General features: G+C 40.9%; 1 protein-coding gene across 1 annotated transcript in view; it reads left to right on the top strand.

Annotated features, from left to right (window-relative positions):
- OCA2 (OCA2 melanosomal transmembrane protein) overlaps positions 1-17,319 on the top strand; it is a 277,343-nt gene that overhangs the window by 98,470 nt on the left and 161,554 nt on the right. Inside the window, exons 4-5 of the mRNA XM_066579296.1 lie at positions 10,171-10,347; positions 14,947-15,004. Of these exons, the coding sequence (XP_066435393.1) occupies positions 10,171-10,347; positions 14,947-15,004 (235 nt within the window). The remainder of the gene's footprint in view (positions 1-10,170; positions 10,348-14,946; positions 15,005-17,319) is intronic.

The raw sequence follows: 17,319 nt of genomic DNA, 5'->3' as shown, positions 1-17,319 counted from the left end.
GTTCAGTACTGTTTTATTTGAGTTGTGGATTGTACTTATGGGTGTTTGTTTACTCCTGTACAGAGGTTGAATAAATTGGAGGTTTGTAGCACTTTTTGTGATGACCGGTTAATTAATATTATGAATTATGTATTTATTGTATGAATTTTGAATTCCGCATATCTGGGGTTTATGAGTTTGTAAGTAGATTACATGGGTGCTGCTCTGTTTATGCGGGAATGAGTGTTATATATAATTAAAGCATTATTTTGCATTTTGCTCCTGATTTCTACACTGTTTTCTGAGATTCCTTGGATATGGTTTTAATACAGTATATCAATAAAATCTTATAATGTCTAAAAGGTGTATAAAATACTTCATAAATGTGCTTCAAAGCATGTAAGTCAGCTTTCTGGTGCAATTCAATAGGAAATCTGCACCTACAAATTGGGTATGAAGGTAAATATACCCTCATGCCTGAATATTTTAATCCAATGAGAACATCTTGATTTTAATGTGTTTAGATTAAAAGATATATTTGAATCTTTAAGAAATGCTGATATTGCTATGCCCTCAAACCAAAACCAACAAACCAAAATGAGCCCTGTATTGTACTCCTCAATCCTTCTATGTAAATTTCAACTACTTGAACTTCAAACTAACCTATCTTTAGATTCTTGGGAAGTAGCTGCATATTAGCTACCATTTTCAGCCATATTGGCTGTCAGTAGGAGTGGAGATATGTAAGGTGGATGAGGAAAGTTAACTTAGTATTAGTCAAATGTTAACACTGCCAGAATGTATTTGAAGAAAAGACATAGTTTAACAGAGATTAGTTAGAAAAGTAATGTCAATGTTGATGTTAAGTAAAGAAAGTAATGTAAATGATAATGTGTATGGAGGAAAGTGATAATAATCTTATGTTTAATGGGAAGAATACTGTTTGCTATGCAAATGATAGTGTTTATTGAGAAAAATATTAAGGCATAGCATAGGAAATGCTATGATATAAATGGTATAAGGTAGATGAGGTATATGGATCATTGTAAATGAGTATAACATGACTGACTTAGATGCATAGACTTATTAGGAAAGTGTGAAGATGACTGATGGTTAACGTGCATAATTTATGATTAGAACTGTGCATGACTATGCGGTTTGGAAAGTCTAAGAGTTTGTTATGCCTCAATGATTGTTTTGTGAATGGCCACGATCCCAGTGATTGTAGCCATGTTTTTGATGTTTATCACAAAGTACAGTGCTGGTCACACATGTGCGTCACACAGACAAACAGTAGGGTACATCTATAAAGTAAAGTGCGGCCTATTGCAGTACAAGAGGTGGGGTATAACATGAAAGTGTGGTTGGTGTTTCCTGCACTGGTGAAATGTGCAAGAAGGATCCAAGCAGAAGTGGATATGGCCTGTAGTTGTGTGAAGACCCACTGAGGAAGAAGCTGGGTGTAGCTTGAGTGAATAAGCTGAGGAAATTCCATGGAGCTTCCTGACTGGAGAGAGAGAATTGCTGGGCGGTTGCATCATTGTAGCTGTGGTAGCTCCTGTTGGCATTCAGAACCCCTTGAATTGCAGAGTTAGAAAAAGAGAGCCTGACACTAAAGAGACTGTGACTGCTAACTAGTGTGAGCTGTTGAGAGTGCCTATAGAGTGCACATTGTCTTATGAGTAGTTAAAGAGACTTTGAATATACAGGAACTATAAAGAGTAAGTGGCTTGTTGACTCTTGCATTAGTGATGAAGCTGAGAGTATATTGCAGGGATCGGACATAGTATTGATATTGAAAGAGAGACTATGTTAATACGAAGAGGTATGTTGTCGGCAAATCTGGCAAAGACTGACAAGCTGATAAAGTGTTGCAAGAATTTAAGAATTCTGTGTTGCTGAGTGTTACAAACTGTGTTACAAAAGTATTCAAAACATTGTTACAACATTGTAAACTGTGTGCTGGGTTAAGTGAATGTACTGCTTATTCCAGTTAAAGTGGCTGTATAGTTAATTTAGCTACTGCGTAAAAAATGTAATAATTTACTGCAATGTGTGCTTCATTTCCTGCACATGGGCTACCCTTGTATCATTCCATGCTCATTCTCAAATTGGGTGGAAGAACTAAATGATAGAGACACTTTAGGGCTAATTTGCATAAAACCTGAAAACCACCCTAAGTTTATAAAATTGAAGTAAGTAATTAACATAGAACTTAGGTTACTAGAAGTTCATGTGTACATTTCTGCAAAATTCTTCAATGTTTTGAAAAGGAAGGTGGATTCCCTATTCATTTTTTAATTAAAAATTGCTTAAAGCAGTCCTGCAAAGAATTATAGCAAACATCATGATATACTTCTCCTTCACTATCTGTTTGACACCTTCCATCTCCATCATTGATGTGGTGGCTTACATCTGTGTGATCACGTTGTCCATAGAGCTGTCACATGGCCAGCTTAGCACTAGCACCAGTCATGTGTTACAGCACACATCATGTGACTGCGCTGCCCCCGGAATAAAGGAAGAACAGAAGAGCAGTCTGAAGCAGCATAGGTGTCCCATTTCTTTAAAAGCACTATTGAACTTTACTGCTTCTCACCGGATCTGCCGAACCTATAAGAACCAGATTGTGACGCCCCCACAGCATTCTGATTGCAGGCAGCTGGGAGCCCCCCTGAATACAGGGGAACGCGAGGCCTGGAGCTGGTGCCTCATGGGCACCATTGTTAATCCAGAACTAGTTTACACTCATTAGCCTGAGTCCAGATCTTGGACCTCCTAGGCCTTCACCCTTTCCTCTTTAATCCTATATACAAACTGTGGTAACCAGGAATGGTTGGACTGCATGATTGATGGAAGGCCTAAACACTTGTTATGGAGTTCAGAAAAAAAAAGAGAGCGCCGAAGATAAAAGAAGTTCTGTATTTTAAAATGTATTTTCACCTAATGTGGACAGCATGGCATTCTGAGGTACCGGCTGCCTCACCTTTATTCTGAGGATATTCCCTTTATGCTGTTCCTATGCTCGATGGCATCCACTGGATCAGGGGAGAGCTGCAAAGGTTGTAGGGGGTGCTCCCAAAGAGGAAACCCCCCATATGTAAAATGAGAAAATAAACTTAGTTGTAAAAAACCTTTTTTGCACTCAAAGGATTGGGACAGCATTTAAATTTTGTGGGTGTTAATGTCACTTTAGAGACACTTACTCCTCCTCCGAAGTAAGTGTCTCTAGAGTGACATTAACACTCACAAAATCCCGGAGCAGAGCACAATGTGCAGTCCTGCTTATCAGCTGTTCTACCGAATGATGGATTTCAGGCGGAACAGTGCAAGATGGGCACATTTACACACAACCATTATCACTCAAAATTAGCTTAAAAGCCATCTTTTAGCGAATTTTGAGCGATAATCGTCGTGTCTAAATGGGCCTTTAGTTTTATTGCTCTGGCTTATCTTGATGATGCGGCACCGCATGTACAATGTCTGAATGTAACATTATGCAAAATGTTGTGCTTGTCTCCCAATTGTTCTTTTGTTATTGCCTGATGTAGGAACATCTAAGCTCTAAAAGCTTGCAAGCATAATTTTTCTAGTTAGCTAATACAGGTATATAATACTTTTGTCTTTTTCGTACGTGAGTATTTAACACACATTGATTTGTCTGCCTAATACGATACTATGGTATTTTTGCTGTATGTAGTGACTGGGCATAAATAATACTGCATCTGCGTCTCAAACCCAAATCAGGCCAACTGGACTAATTGAGATTAAATGGACTTGTCAGACATATTTAGAAGGTTGCAAACAAAAATAACATAAATCCTTGCCTGTCCAGGACTATGCATTTGACATACTTGTGTAACAGCTGGTGAGTTTCTGTTTAGCAGCTGTCTAATTGCTTCCTACCTTGCTTTAAAGGCAACCTGTCACGTAAAACATGTAGTCCTACAGTATCTCCAGACATCATGCAATAGAAGAGCTGAGCACATTTTTGTATTATTTTGGGGGTAAAAATTCAGTTCAACTTATTATTTATTCATTTAAATTCCTATCAGTGATTAACAGCCTTCCTTCTATGATTGTACTACTAAGCCAGAAAACAATTTATAAAGTTTAACTTGTTAAGGCCCATTTAGACACAATGATTATCACTAGAGATGAGCGAACACGTTCGGCCCCGCCCCTTTTTCGCCCGAACACCGAACTTTGCGAACACTTCAGTGTTCGGGCGAAAAAGTTCGGGGGCCGCCGTGGCAGCGCGGGGGGGTGCGGCGGGGAGTGGGGGGGAGAGAGAGAGGGCTCCCCCCTGTTCCCCGCTACTGCCGCCCGCGCCGCCGCGCATCTCCCCGCCCCCCGGCGGCACCCGGACCTTTACGCGCGAACACTGCAGTGTTCGGCAAAGCCGGTGTCCGGGTGCGGATGTGTCCGTAACGGACATGTTCGCTCATCTCTAATTATCACTAGAGATGAGTGAGCGTACTCGCTAAGGCAAACTACTTGAGTGAGTAGTGCCTTATGCGAGTACCTGCCCGCTCATCTCTAAAGATTCGGGTGCCGGAAGGGGAGAGCGGTGAGTTGCGGGAGTGAGCAGGGGGGAGAGAGTGAGAGAGAGATCTCCCCCCCATTCCTCCCCGCTCTCCCCCACCGCTCCCCCCCCCCCCCCCGCCGGCACCCGAATCTTTAGAGAAGAGCGGGCAGGTACTCGCATAATGTACTACTCGCTCGAGTAGTTTGCCTTAGCGAGTATGCTCGCTCATCTCTAATTATCACTCAAAATTCTCTCAAAAGCCGTCTTTTGAGCGATAATATGAGCAATGAGCCTTATCAGCACCACTTTCTGATATCTCAGTGGGTGTTGCTGATAGCATTCTTTCAGCTGGTATCCTGATTGCAGTTCTCAGCAGGTAAGCAGCTGAAAGTGCCAAGAACAATGCAGCTGTTTGCATATACAAAACAGCTGCATTGTTCTCTGAGCTATCATGGCAGTATCCTGCTCAGCCTGCATAACTCTTAAGTAGCTAGTTAGCTACTTAGAGTTATGCAAAGATGATCACTCAAAACTGTCACTAAAACTGTCTTTTGCGCAATCATCACTCCATGTAAATGGGCCTTTAGTGACCGCCATATATCCTTTTTACAACAGCCCCATGGGCACTGTTGTCCCAATACCTAGGGTTGTTTTTAGCATTGATCAGAGATCAATAGCATTAATCTTGAATTGCTTTCACCGCTTAGATACCATGGTCAATGCTAATCACAGCATCTGGGTAGACTGGAGCCCCCTCCTTACCTTCATCCCCTCCTCCCCAGGCGTTTCACTGTATTGGTTACCTCAGGGGATTTGCAAATCTTATATGGCATCTAAAAATTATTCCTGCAAAATCTGAATCCTTCCCATATGAACCCTGCCATGTGTCCCAACAGTGGCTTGCAACTACATATTGTGTGTTTCTGTACTCTGGAGAAATTAAATTGCAAATTATGTGGTGTTTTTTCTCCTAGGGTCCCTCCTGAAAATGAAAAATATTAATATTGGAAAAATTGTAATTTTTCATTTTCGTCGAACAGTGTTAACAAAATTCCTCAAACGGCTGTAAGGTCAAAATGCTCACTAAACACCCCTTGATGTATTCCTTGAGGGGTTTAGCTTTGAAAATGGAGTCATTTTCGAAAGGGGGTTCCCACTATACTAGTATCTCAGGGGGCTTTTCACATGCAATATGGCATCCAAAAATGATTCTAGCACAATCTACACTTTTCCCCTTTGAGTTCTGCCATGTGATTAAACAGCAATTTACATCCACATATAAGGTATTTCAGAACTTGTGAAAAACTGGGTAGTAAATTCTGTGGTGTATTATCTCCTTTTTTATCCTCATAAAACTGTAACATTAAGGGCTAAACTTTGTACTCTACTGGTCAAAGGTTTTAGAACACCTCAATTATTTTTAACATTAACACAATTCAAGTCTAGCAAATGATGTGAAATGGTTTAAAAGTAAGTTCAAAACTCAAAAATATTATGAAATTTTAACCTGAAATGCAACAATAGTCTGAATTTGTGATTTTTGCCAAAGAGATTTTTTTCAGGGCACACATCAAAAACAGCCAGTCTGCAGCATGAAAAGCATGTTTGAAATTGGATGCAAACTAGTCTTACAGGTGTCTTAACTTTGGTAGATTACTTTCAAACCCTCTCATTTTGAACATAAGGCATTACAATAACCTTTAGGGCAGGATTTGAACAGTTTTTGCTCTTCAGGACAAAGGACATTATTATTATTATGACAAGACAAAGGCAATTAACCAAAGAAAACACACATTTATAATTCTAGGACATGTAGGTATGTCCTACAGAGAAATTGCCAGTCAGTACAGTTGCCTATACCATCAAAAAGTACTTGGAAACTGGAGGAAACTCTGACAGGAAGAGGTATGGCAGACTAAAGGCCACTACAAAATCAGATGACAGGTTTTAAAGAGTAAACAGTTTGCGAAATGGGTATCTCACAGCTTAATGCAGCAAAAAATAAACAAGTTGCCATTTCAACTGTGAAGAGATGACTACTATCTGCAGCTTTGACAGGTAGGAGTATCAGTAAAAAAAGCCACAGTTAAAATTGAAAAAAAAAAAAAAAATTTGTGTGGGCCAAGCTGCACCACATCATTTTGTTCCAGCGCTATTTCTAAAGTCTTAAGCTCCTTCTACATGGGCCAATGTTCAGGTACAAACATTTTCCCTACGCTTTGTTTCCCCGATCACTGGCCTGTGTAAAAGGGTCAATGATCAGCCGATGAACAATAAAACTGATAAAATGCATATGCAATTGGATGCAATGTCTAGCAAAAACAATTATGTCCCTGCCTGCCCAGCTCTGTGTATATCCTATTCTGCTACTTGACTGTCTGTTCACCAATTAACAGAGACAATCATTGAACATAGAAATAAAGGGTCAGTGAAGCAGCCCATTCATCATGTCCATGGCCAAAAGAATGCACAACATTCAGGTTGCCAATAAGTCTTGCTCACTGCCTCTGCCTCTTCTTCTGGTGGCTGTTGCAACTTGTAAGCTGAAACATTAATAATCGTACTTGAAAGCGCTGTGTAATAAGTTGGCGCTATACAAATAAAGATTATTATTAATAATCTTCTCCCCAGTGACTGCAGAATCTGGAGAGATAAGAGTAGGGAGGGGCGTTAGGCTGTCGTCAGTCACTTATTTTGTTGATAATATTTTTATTTTTCAAACTTTCTGTGTGAAAGGAGGAAACTTTGAATCGACTGGTGACCTGAGGCTACCTTAAAGGAGGGATCTTGCTAGCATAGAGCGAATGGCATTTAATGAATTCACGTTGGGGTCTGTACTGGATCTGGATTGATTTTGAGATTTGTCAGAATTTATTTGACTGGTCTTGGTTCAAAATTTACTTTTGGGCCTGATTTGGGGTTTGAATTGACTTATTTAGGGACTCTTCAGAAGCCTGAATTAATTTAGGGGTCTGAGATTTGATAGATCTCATACTCTTCCTGCATATTCTACTTATGTGGTAGATGATATATGTTACACCCAACATTCTTTGACCATTTGATAGGTTATGCTAATACTTTTTGAATCAGTTGAGTTTACTGCAACTTGGCTGCCAAATGTTCCCTCTCTGTAACTTATATTTGGTAAATGTCTGGGTGGAGGACCCACTCAAAAGTTTGCAATTAGACCTAGCAATTTCTAGTCATGCCTTTGGTTAAAGGGGTTCTGTGATTAAAAAAGAAAAATGCTATACTTACCTATTCCTTTCCTGTCTACTTACCAGATCTTCACCTCCACCATCTTCTCCTGTCACCTGCAGTCCAGGTGGATCACTTCACCTCCAACTGCCTGATTCTTCTCCTTTCTGTGAGGTTACGTACACTGGTTGGAAGTCTTCTGCCTGCCCGACAATGTACATTACGTCACAACTCACAGGCCAGCAGGGGGACTGCCTATCTGCTTCAGAGATAGATCATGCGAGCTACCTCTGAAATAGATTACAATTCCTCCCTAGGCAGTGAACGCTACAGCACAGGGACCTGACCTTCACTGACGTTGCTGGAAGGAATGCGAGGAATGCAGCCTTAATAACAAGACAGACAGCATGCGGTGAGGTGACCCGGGACACTGGGGAAGCTCAGCCAGGAGAAGATGTGGTAAGGAGACTAATGGGGAAGAAATAGGAGAGTATAGATTTTTTTTTAAATGATAAAACCCCTTTAAGGATAGCACTTTGCAATGCGGGGTACCTTTTGCCCTTTCAAACACATCATCAGTAGTCTTCACATTCTTCCCAGCTCCCTCAATCCCCAGAACAGCATTTGCTCAAATGTGAGCTGAATGCTCCTCTGTTTACATGTAGCATTGATTGGGTGAATGAATTCTAATGACTGATGATCACTGTCAAGTGACACTAAATAACCTAAAGGGAACCTGTCACCAACCATAAGCACTATAAGTTAAGTTATGGTGCCTATAGTTTTTTCATACATGTGTTCATACTCACCTGGTTCCCCATTCCTGTAGTGTCAGCTCGCATAGCAAGCCTCTTTTCCGAAAGCTGTGTGCATACACTCCATAGGGATGAAAGGGAATACATGCAAACTCCCTTCTGAAAAGAGTCTCGCTTCGTTCACTTTACCAAGGAGTACCAAATGAACATCATTTAAACTATAGTTGGTGATAGGTTCTCTTTAAAGGTCATGAAGTGAATTTTAAAAAGTTCCAGACATGAAAGTTGTTTGTGTCACAGCTCTGCTACATGCACGTCACACACACAGCTGTGGTACATGCACGTCAAAAACACCCCACACAGCTCTGCTGCATTACATGCACATCACACACACCCCACACAGCTCTGGTATATTACATGCGCATGTCACAGACACCACACACAGCTCTGCTACATTACATGCGCATGACACAGACACCACACACACTTCTGCTACATACATTCTTCGTTGGCCTGTGCTGTTTTAGGATCTGTGATGACATCACCATTATGCAATCAGAGACAGAGCTAAGAGCTGGTAACTGATCACATGACAGTGGCATCATCACAGGTCGTAAAACAGTATAAAGAATGTAGCAGCATTAATGGTGAAGATTAAAATACTAAACCTTTATTTCTCCATGTCTTTAAAGATAAAGCTACGTTTCAAACTCCATATGGTCTTCATCAAGCTTGTTTTAATCTCCACCATTGATGCTGCCACATTCTTTACACTATTTTTGGACTTCTGAAGGGCTCTATGGTTCAAGTTTCCTGAGTGGCATTGCATTACATCCACCTCGCCTGAATAAGGATTTGCCTGTGAGTGCTGGACTCCATCTTCTTCAACATTTGTATCATCACAGGTCTTGTCCGCACACAGCTGCCTTCTGGCTCTGCAGGATTTATGCTTTAAGACCTGTGATGGCATCACCGTCATATGATCAGGGGCGGAGCATGAGAAGCACTCATTCACACACTCATGGACAGGTGGTCATTAGCATTTTGATTAAACAGCCATTACTTTCTTATTCTTTTCTCAATTTATAATGTTTCCCCACATTGCTATTTTCTAAAATGGCTGCCACATCCCTGCCAACATACAGCTTGAAACTACATTAATCATAATTTCCTCTCTGTACTTCCAGTGAGTGTCCCCACTAAGCACTTCCCCATTATTGGTCAACAATCCGGTCCCGAGAGCTGAAGGAAAAAAAGCCGTCCCTGGTCATTCCTACTGAGCAAGCCCGACCTGTAGTGTTGGAATGCCTACAGGACGTATCCAGGGGCAACCTGGGAATAAACACTTCTGAAGTGCTAGGAGAAGGGAGTGGTTTATAGAGCTACAAACACCAAATCCAAAGCAAAAGCACATTGTGAACTTTAACAATATTTGATTAGCATTTATTTGACAGCAACTTTGTGTATCTGGAATATCCCTTTAATCAACCAGTTCAAATTGGTGACAAAATATACCCATTATAATTGAATTCTGATGATGTGGTCTATGAAGTAACCTATGATATTTTTGATCTGCAAAACATAGCTACAGATTAGCAAAAAATTGTAATGTGCTTTATGTATAACTTGACATTCAGATACAGTAGTAACACTGATTATACACACAACATTAATTTTTCACCTTAAAACACTTTGTGTTACCCATAACAGATCGAATTTCATCTATGGTGCTGATTCATGGGAGAACAGCTCTTCTGAGTATGAACAACGGTGCCGTCTTGGTAGTGAGGTTGGTAGCCTTTCTCGATCTGCTTCCTCTGAAAAATATGAAAAGTATGAACTCCTTGACAACATTCAAGAAAAACTACTGAACTCTTCTAAACTAAGGTAATGCAGGGGTAATGAGCAATTTATGCAAGAGTTTTAGCTGAAAATGTCTAGTACTATTTAAGTGTTCTGTTTGAAACACATAATGTCATCCTCTAAAAAGGAATGTGTAGCTTTTATTGTGCGTTCTTTCAAAGTCTGTGGAAATAATTATTTAGTGCCAACATACTGAGCTCTACAATTTGGAGGGAGCAAACAAGTGAAATAACAAATAAGCTAAAAAATTAACAAACTGAGACGGTAGAAGAGAGGTCCCTAGCAACAAAAAACAAGACAATTAAGTCATGATTTGCAAGTTTCTAAGTGTAATACCCATTTGCTAAGCATATCAATCCTGTAGGAATAAACAGTCCCTCTATATACCTTTTATAGATGATTATTAGAGATGAGCCAGCCTACTTGGTAAGGCAGTTACTCGGGCGAGCATCGCTCTTTTCGAGTAACTGCTTAGTGAACCGAGCAGGCTCGGGTGGGCTGTGGGGGGGAGGGGAGTGTAGTGGAGCAAAGAGGGAGGAAGAGTGGGAGAGATCTCTCTCTCTTCCCTCCACTTCCCCGCCTGCTCACCCCCGCAGCCCACCCAAGCCTGCTCGGACCAGTAAGCAGTTACTCGAGAAGAGCGATGCCGCTCGAGTAACTGCCTTACCGAGTAGCCCCGCTCATCTCTAATGATTACAGTTAACACACAGGCTAACATTTTTGCCCAAGGCAATGATTAGATCATTGTTGTACAGTTGTAGTAAATGTTAACTTGGCATTGAGCTCATTACGACAACGTGATTTAAAGCATTGTAGTACATTGTACTTATCAGGATTTACCAGTTCTATAAACTGTAGCTGCTACAAGACCCAGAGGCTACGGGGGTCAACTTGTAAGATATGTGAAAATCCAGGTCAGTGTTCCCCAACTCCAGTCCTCTATGCACCCCAACGGGTCATGTTTTCAGGATTTCCTCAGTGTTGCACAGGTGATGTAATTATTGTCGGTCCTCAGACATTACCACAGGTGTTCTTATTATAGGATATCCTGAAAACATGACCTGTTCAGAGGTCATGAGGATTGGAGTCGGAAAACACTAATCAAGAGTAGATACACTTGATTCAAACATCTAAGGTGGACTAATAAAACATAACATCTACAAATAATTGGCTTAAAGCCTATTGACATTGACCTATTAACGTTTGCCATTTTCTGAGTAATCGTAAGGTTAATTGGTAAGCACAAATGAAAAATAAGATTAGCCATCATCTTCATTAATAACAACACTAAAAAATTCATTATCACCAACAAAGTTGGTAAATATAAATGCCTCTCAAAGTGACTCTTAAATTCGCACGAGGCACTGCTGCCTAGCTCAGTGACACTTTTTGCCCAGGCAGACTGCTATTTGCAAACATTGTCATGAAGACAATGTCCACCAAAACCTCTAAAATAGCTTTTTAAACCATATTCCATGGAAAGGAGCCTTTAGTTTTCACTTAACACATAGTAACCATAGCAATCTTAATAATCCCAAGCGTATACTGAACTACTTGAACACTTTTGTAAGCTGATGCTTAACTTTAATAACAATAAGGGTCTCTCTCTACAGTACTTGTAGCTGCTTACAGTAATTTGTACAGATTTATACGTTAGGGCTCATTCAGATTTTTTTTTAATGGGTTGTGTGCTGTCTATATATTCCATGGACAGAATATAGACCTATAATAGCCTATGTGGCTATTCACACAATACTTTTTCTCACAGACCAATCTACCATGTGAAAAAAAACATGCTGCATGACCTATTCTTGTCTGTTTTCATGGAGGAGAGTAGTACATGCAATGTGCGAGGTCCATGAATACTGGACAGCACACGCATGGGTGTCCATGTACACTCATTGTCAAAAAAATATCAAGCACCTTGAAGGAGTGCAGTTACATCTCAGGCGGATATGCAAAGGATTAGAGTTGTGGCATGATTAGATGAACTGGCTTGTCAATAGCCTCTGAGAGCCTATAAAAAGGCTCTCAGAGGCTACTTGTGTGTAGAGGACCTCTTTTTTTTGCTTGTTTAAAGCTTGTTGACTTCAAGACATGCAATCAAAGAGATTTCACCTAGTTAACAGTTTGAGAGAGGGCGCAGTATTGATGAATTGCATGCCACCTGGGCCATTCTGATCAGACTAATAGGACACTCACGCAACGTGACATGGCTCAGGATGCCCTCGACCCACCAATAGAAAGGATCGTCTGATCGTTCGACAAGCATGAGTAGCTCCAACTGTTTGATTGTCAACTATCCAGAGACAGGTGGCACCATTGTTACAGGCACCTGTGTCTGTTGGAACCTTTTATAGGCACCTAGCCGAAGGATATTTGGTCTCATGGGTCCCATTATGTGTATTGCATTTGACAACTATCATCACCTCCACTTGCAGTGGTCTCATGAATGACAAAACTGGACTGCTACTGGGTTATCTTCAGCAATGAATACAGGTTTAGTTTGGGTGCTGACGATAGCCATGTTCATGTCTGGAGTTATAGGGGTGAGTGCCTCAATTCTGCCTTTGCTGTGGAGTAGCACACTGCCCCCACTGCTGGTGTGATGGTCTGGGGGGCCATCGTATAAGACAGTTGGTCACCCCTTCTAGTGGTACAAGGTACAATGACAACTCAACGATATGTTCAGAACATCCTGCAGCCAAACATGTTGCCTCTCGTAGCAAGACTTCTAAGAGGCATTTTCTAGAAGGATAGTGCTTGGCAGCACACAATAAGTGTGTCACTGGAATGCCGCCACAACATTGCCATACTTCTGTGGCCTGTGCAATTGCCAGATTTATTGCCAATAGAACATGTATGGGAACATCTGGGATGCCAACTTCAACAGGCTAAGTTACGGCAAATGTAGACCGAAATGCCGCAGGTTACCAATACGGAACCTGTATGACATCCAAGCTGGAGACAGCCCAACTGTTATGTTCCTGTGGGCAAATAAGCACCGGGCTCACATGAATGTGCACAAAGGATGGAGATATGACAAACACAGGGACTGAAAACGGATTACAGAATGCACGTGCTGACAGTAATACCATCTGGACAGAGAACTGCGGACTGGACTCACAGACAGCCATAACATAGGCCAACACATTCGCCAAACATCCCCGCATGCTAAAGGAGATGGAATAGCTCAAATTTAAATACGACGGATTAGTTCGTAAATTGACCAAGTCACTTAAGACGCTAGCCTAGCAATCAAGGGCCTTGTGTCTTGCGGTTCCTACTCTAACAAGACACATGATCCACTGCAAGCATCAACAGCACAGACAACAGGACACACGTCACACAGCAAGCTGCAACACAGAAGTAACAGGACACAAGTCCCACAGCAAGCTGTAACACAGGAGAAAACATGACTGCTCACCTTGGACACCAAACAGACACTGAGATGAGTTGGGTATACATGTGAGCAAAGTCCCGGGGGGTTGGCTAGCAGGAGATCACCTCACCCAGCCAACACAATCATGCCACACCTGTGGAAATGTGCTCCTAGAAACCATAGTACTACAGGTCCCAACAGCACAACCTAACGCAAACAGGGTTCTAGAACCTCCCTTCAAGTGTTCAGTTTTCTGCAATAAATTATCCTTGCTCTGATATTGTAATCACTTACCTATATAAACATTCCAACCGCACACAGAAAGTTTCATTCTATTCTGACAACCTCTTCTAGGTACTTGATTTTTTTTTTTACAATGAGTATACCTTCCAATGTGCTTTTCACCTTATTTTCACACATGCAACACATACATGGCTGTGTGACTGCCACCATAGGGTAAATGCACACAGGCGGAAATTCCACAGTGGGATTTCCTGCAGAATTTCCGCCCGTGCACACTGCCATAGGATTGCATCAGATAATGCAATCCTATACAGACAGCCGCGATTTGATCACATGGAAACTCACGCGATAAGAAACATTGCAGCATGTCCTATTTCTGTGAGAGCCTCGCAGAAGTTACATCCCGCTGCGAGAATTCCGATTAATCCGACCCGGCCATCTGCATCTGGCCTTATTTGAAGGAATTGCACTGATAATGCAAAGTGAGATTATAACAGTATGCTTCGACAAAACAAAAAAGTACCCTCATGATAAGCAATTTTGTTTTGCTTGATTCAAGTTGTTCCACTTTGCAGATCAGTTCAAGATTAATCAGTTATTAGAGCTCAGTGATGGAGCAATCCAATGCACACTGAGATTTGTGTTTAGTGAATTTAGGCAAAAAATATTTAAATCTATCGACTCACTATATTCTTTGGATTGGCAAATCTGGACAAATGATTTACTGTTATCTGGTAAATACTCAACATATGGATGTGCATTAGAGGAGTGTGAATTAATGCATTGTACTATATAAGGTGTTACTGTGTCTGTTTTATAATGGTTTATGTATAATTTACATTTCTAGTAAATGCGACTGTTTCAATAGCTATGAGATTTTATTTTTTGTTAAAATGCAAGTATTGGTAATATTACTATTGCTCATGAATTTTTTGCTTTTTAATTACTGACTATTTTGTTATGCCATATTGATTTTTTTTCAATTTTTAACCCCTAAGGTGCTTCTTAAAAAATCTAAAGATTACTGGACTCTTCATCATTGTAGTTGCATGTTCGGTGAGTGTCTCATTTGCAAACATTACCCATGGCCTGAAGCACCTCTGTGCAGTTTGAAACTGTAGATTTAAAATTATAGCTGACACTTCATTTGCCCTGGTCTCCTGGTGTAATGGTACTAGATTGCTTTACCCTTAAATGCTTCCTGTGAGGGTATAGAAAACTCACTTTACATTCAAATTTAGCATTTTCTCCAAAGTCATTTAAATGAACACCGTTCTCAAGGGTCTTTTAAATACAGTGCAGACTTTATTTCTTAGAATCTCTTGCAATAAAATCAAAACCAAAAATGAGTGTCGAGTGTTATGTACTATTATTTGGTATCCTTTTTTTAAGCTGTGTGCATGGATGGGGGTCAACTATACAATTATTGATGGTCATATGATCATATCTTTAACCCCTTGAGTGGCAGGTTTCCTACCACCCTGTCGTGCCCACCAGGGCAGGTTTTTTAAAATGGTCTAATCATTGAATTTCAACTAGTTTTGCAGTTGCGTCTCAAGAGCCATAACTTTTTCATTTTTCCATTGACATGGCCATATAAGGGCTTGTTTTTTGCGGGACAAGTTGTGATTTTTTAAACAGGGGGGGAGGAAAAAAAGAAATGGGGAAAAAAGAAAAAAGGGGCCATGTCATTAAGGGGTTAAATAATGTATTAACTTCCTTCTCTGGGTCATTACGACGCACATGGATACCACATGTGTGATTGTATTTTTGATTTTTTACAAAGTAAAGGGAGACAAGTGTTTTTTTAATTTTTTTAATAATTTTTTTACTTTTTTTTTTTAATTTTTTTAAAATTTTTTATTTTTTTTTGTCCCTTTAGGGGACTTCCACAGGGACCCATCAGGACCCCTGATCACATTCCAGGGGTCCGATGGTGACAGCCCTTTACATGCTGCAGTGACAGCCCTTTACATGCTGCAGTCACATAGACTGCAGCATGTAAAGGGTTAACACAGCAGAGATCGGAGGTTTTCTCTGATCTCTGCTGTAAGAGCTAGTACCTAGCTGTCCTCTGACAGCTAACAACCAGCTCTCCCTGCCACAGAGACCATCGGCTTGCTTCTGACAAGCCGATGGTCTCTATGGCAACCTGTAAACAAAGCAGGACATTGCCGACATGTCGGCAATATCTTCTGCTGGTTTTTCAAAGCCCTTGCTTTGATCTCTGAGGGTCTGTGCAGGCAGAGCACAATGTCACAGCTTGTGGCATTGTGCTCTGCAGCTCCCATAGTGATACATAGCCCGGAAATCTTCCGGGCTATGTTGCTATGAGCAGTGGAGCTCGTCACGGAACTTTTCCGGGCGTGCCACTCAAGGGGTTAAGGGGCTGTTTGAAAAAAGGAAAAAGGATTTATTTTTTCTAGAAACAGAGCCACTCTTGCTACATTCCATGTCTGATTATATCTGTTCACTAGTTTTGCTTATCGTGATTGGCAGGACAATAAAATCATGCCGATTTTTGCAAAATCGGATCATCCTGACTCAACTTTTTACAAAAAAGCCACTTTACAAATGTGCGTGTGTGTGTTTTTCTATGAATGTGCTCAGTCATTACCACTGTTACCTTTCAGTGCTGTGGTCATAGTTTCAAATCCCATAAAGAATAACATCTACATGGACTTTGAAAAACTTCATCCAGTTATTGTCATTGGTCAGATATGAACTTTCAACTCCAGCACTGTAAAGCAGCAGAGCTAACAACTGAGCCACAACACTTGTCTGTTCTGCTGTTATGAAGGGGAAAAACAACAAGAATAAACACAAAGAGAACATAAAGACACCATTTAGCTGTTGCTCTCAGACAGGTGTGAACCTAGAACTCCAGCATTGCAAGGCACAAGGACCTATAAGTGAGCCACTGCACTTGGTCTTCTTTCTGTACAGGAAGGTGTGAAAGCATAGAAACCCAAGTAGAACATACAAAGTCCATGCAGATGTTTTTCTTCATTAGATTTGAACCTAGGACTTTATCACTGTAAGGCAACTGAGCAAAAGACTGAGCCACCATGATTGTTCTTCCTTATTTTCCTTCCTTTTTCTTCTCCCTGCTCCTACAGTGGTGAAGGATAAGAAAAGAAAGGAAAAGGGACCAGAGAAAGGGAAAAAAAAATCAAGGGAGGATGTGGCCTAGAGCATGATGTGAGGAGTGGAGACACAATAGGATAGCTCCCACCTGTTATGCTAGCTTGCTGGCTTGGTTTTCTTCTTGAGGTGATGTTTTTAACTCTACTGTTCTAGCTGCCTTGCTGGTCCCCAGGCCTTTGGTTTATGTTTTGGGAGGAGTGGAGGAGTAGTAATACCTGAGGCTG

Source organism: Eleutherodactylus coqui, chromosome 1, assembly GCF_035609145.1.
Source record: "Eleutherodactylus coqui strain aEleCoq1 chromosome 1, aEleCoq1.hap1, whole genome shotgun sequence".
Taxonomy (NCBI): domain Eukaryota; kingdom Metazoa; phylum Chordata; class Amphibia; order Anura; family Eleutherodactylidae; genus Eleutherodactylus; species Eleutherodactylus coqui.
The sequence above is the reverse complement of the archived record's forward strand: the minus strand, read 5'-3'. Positions and strand labels throughout refer to the sequence as shown.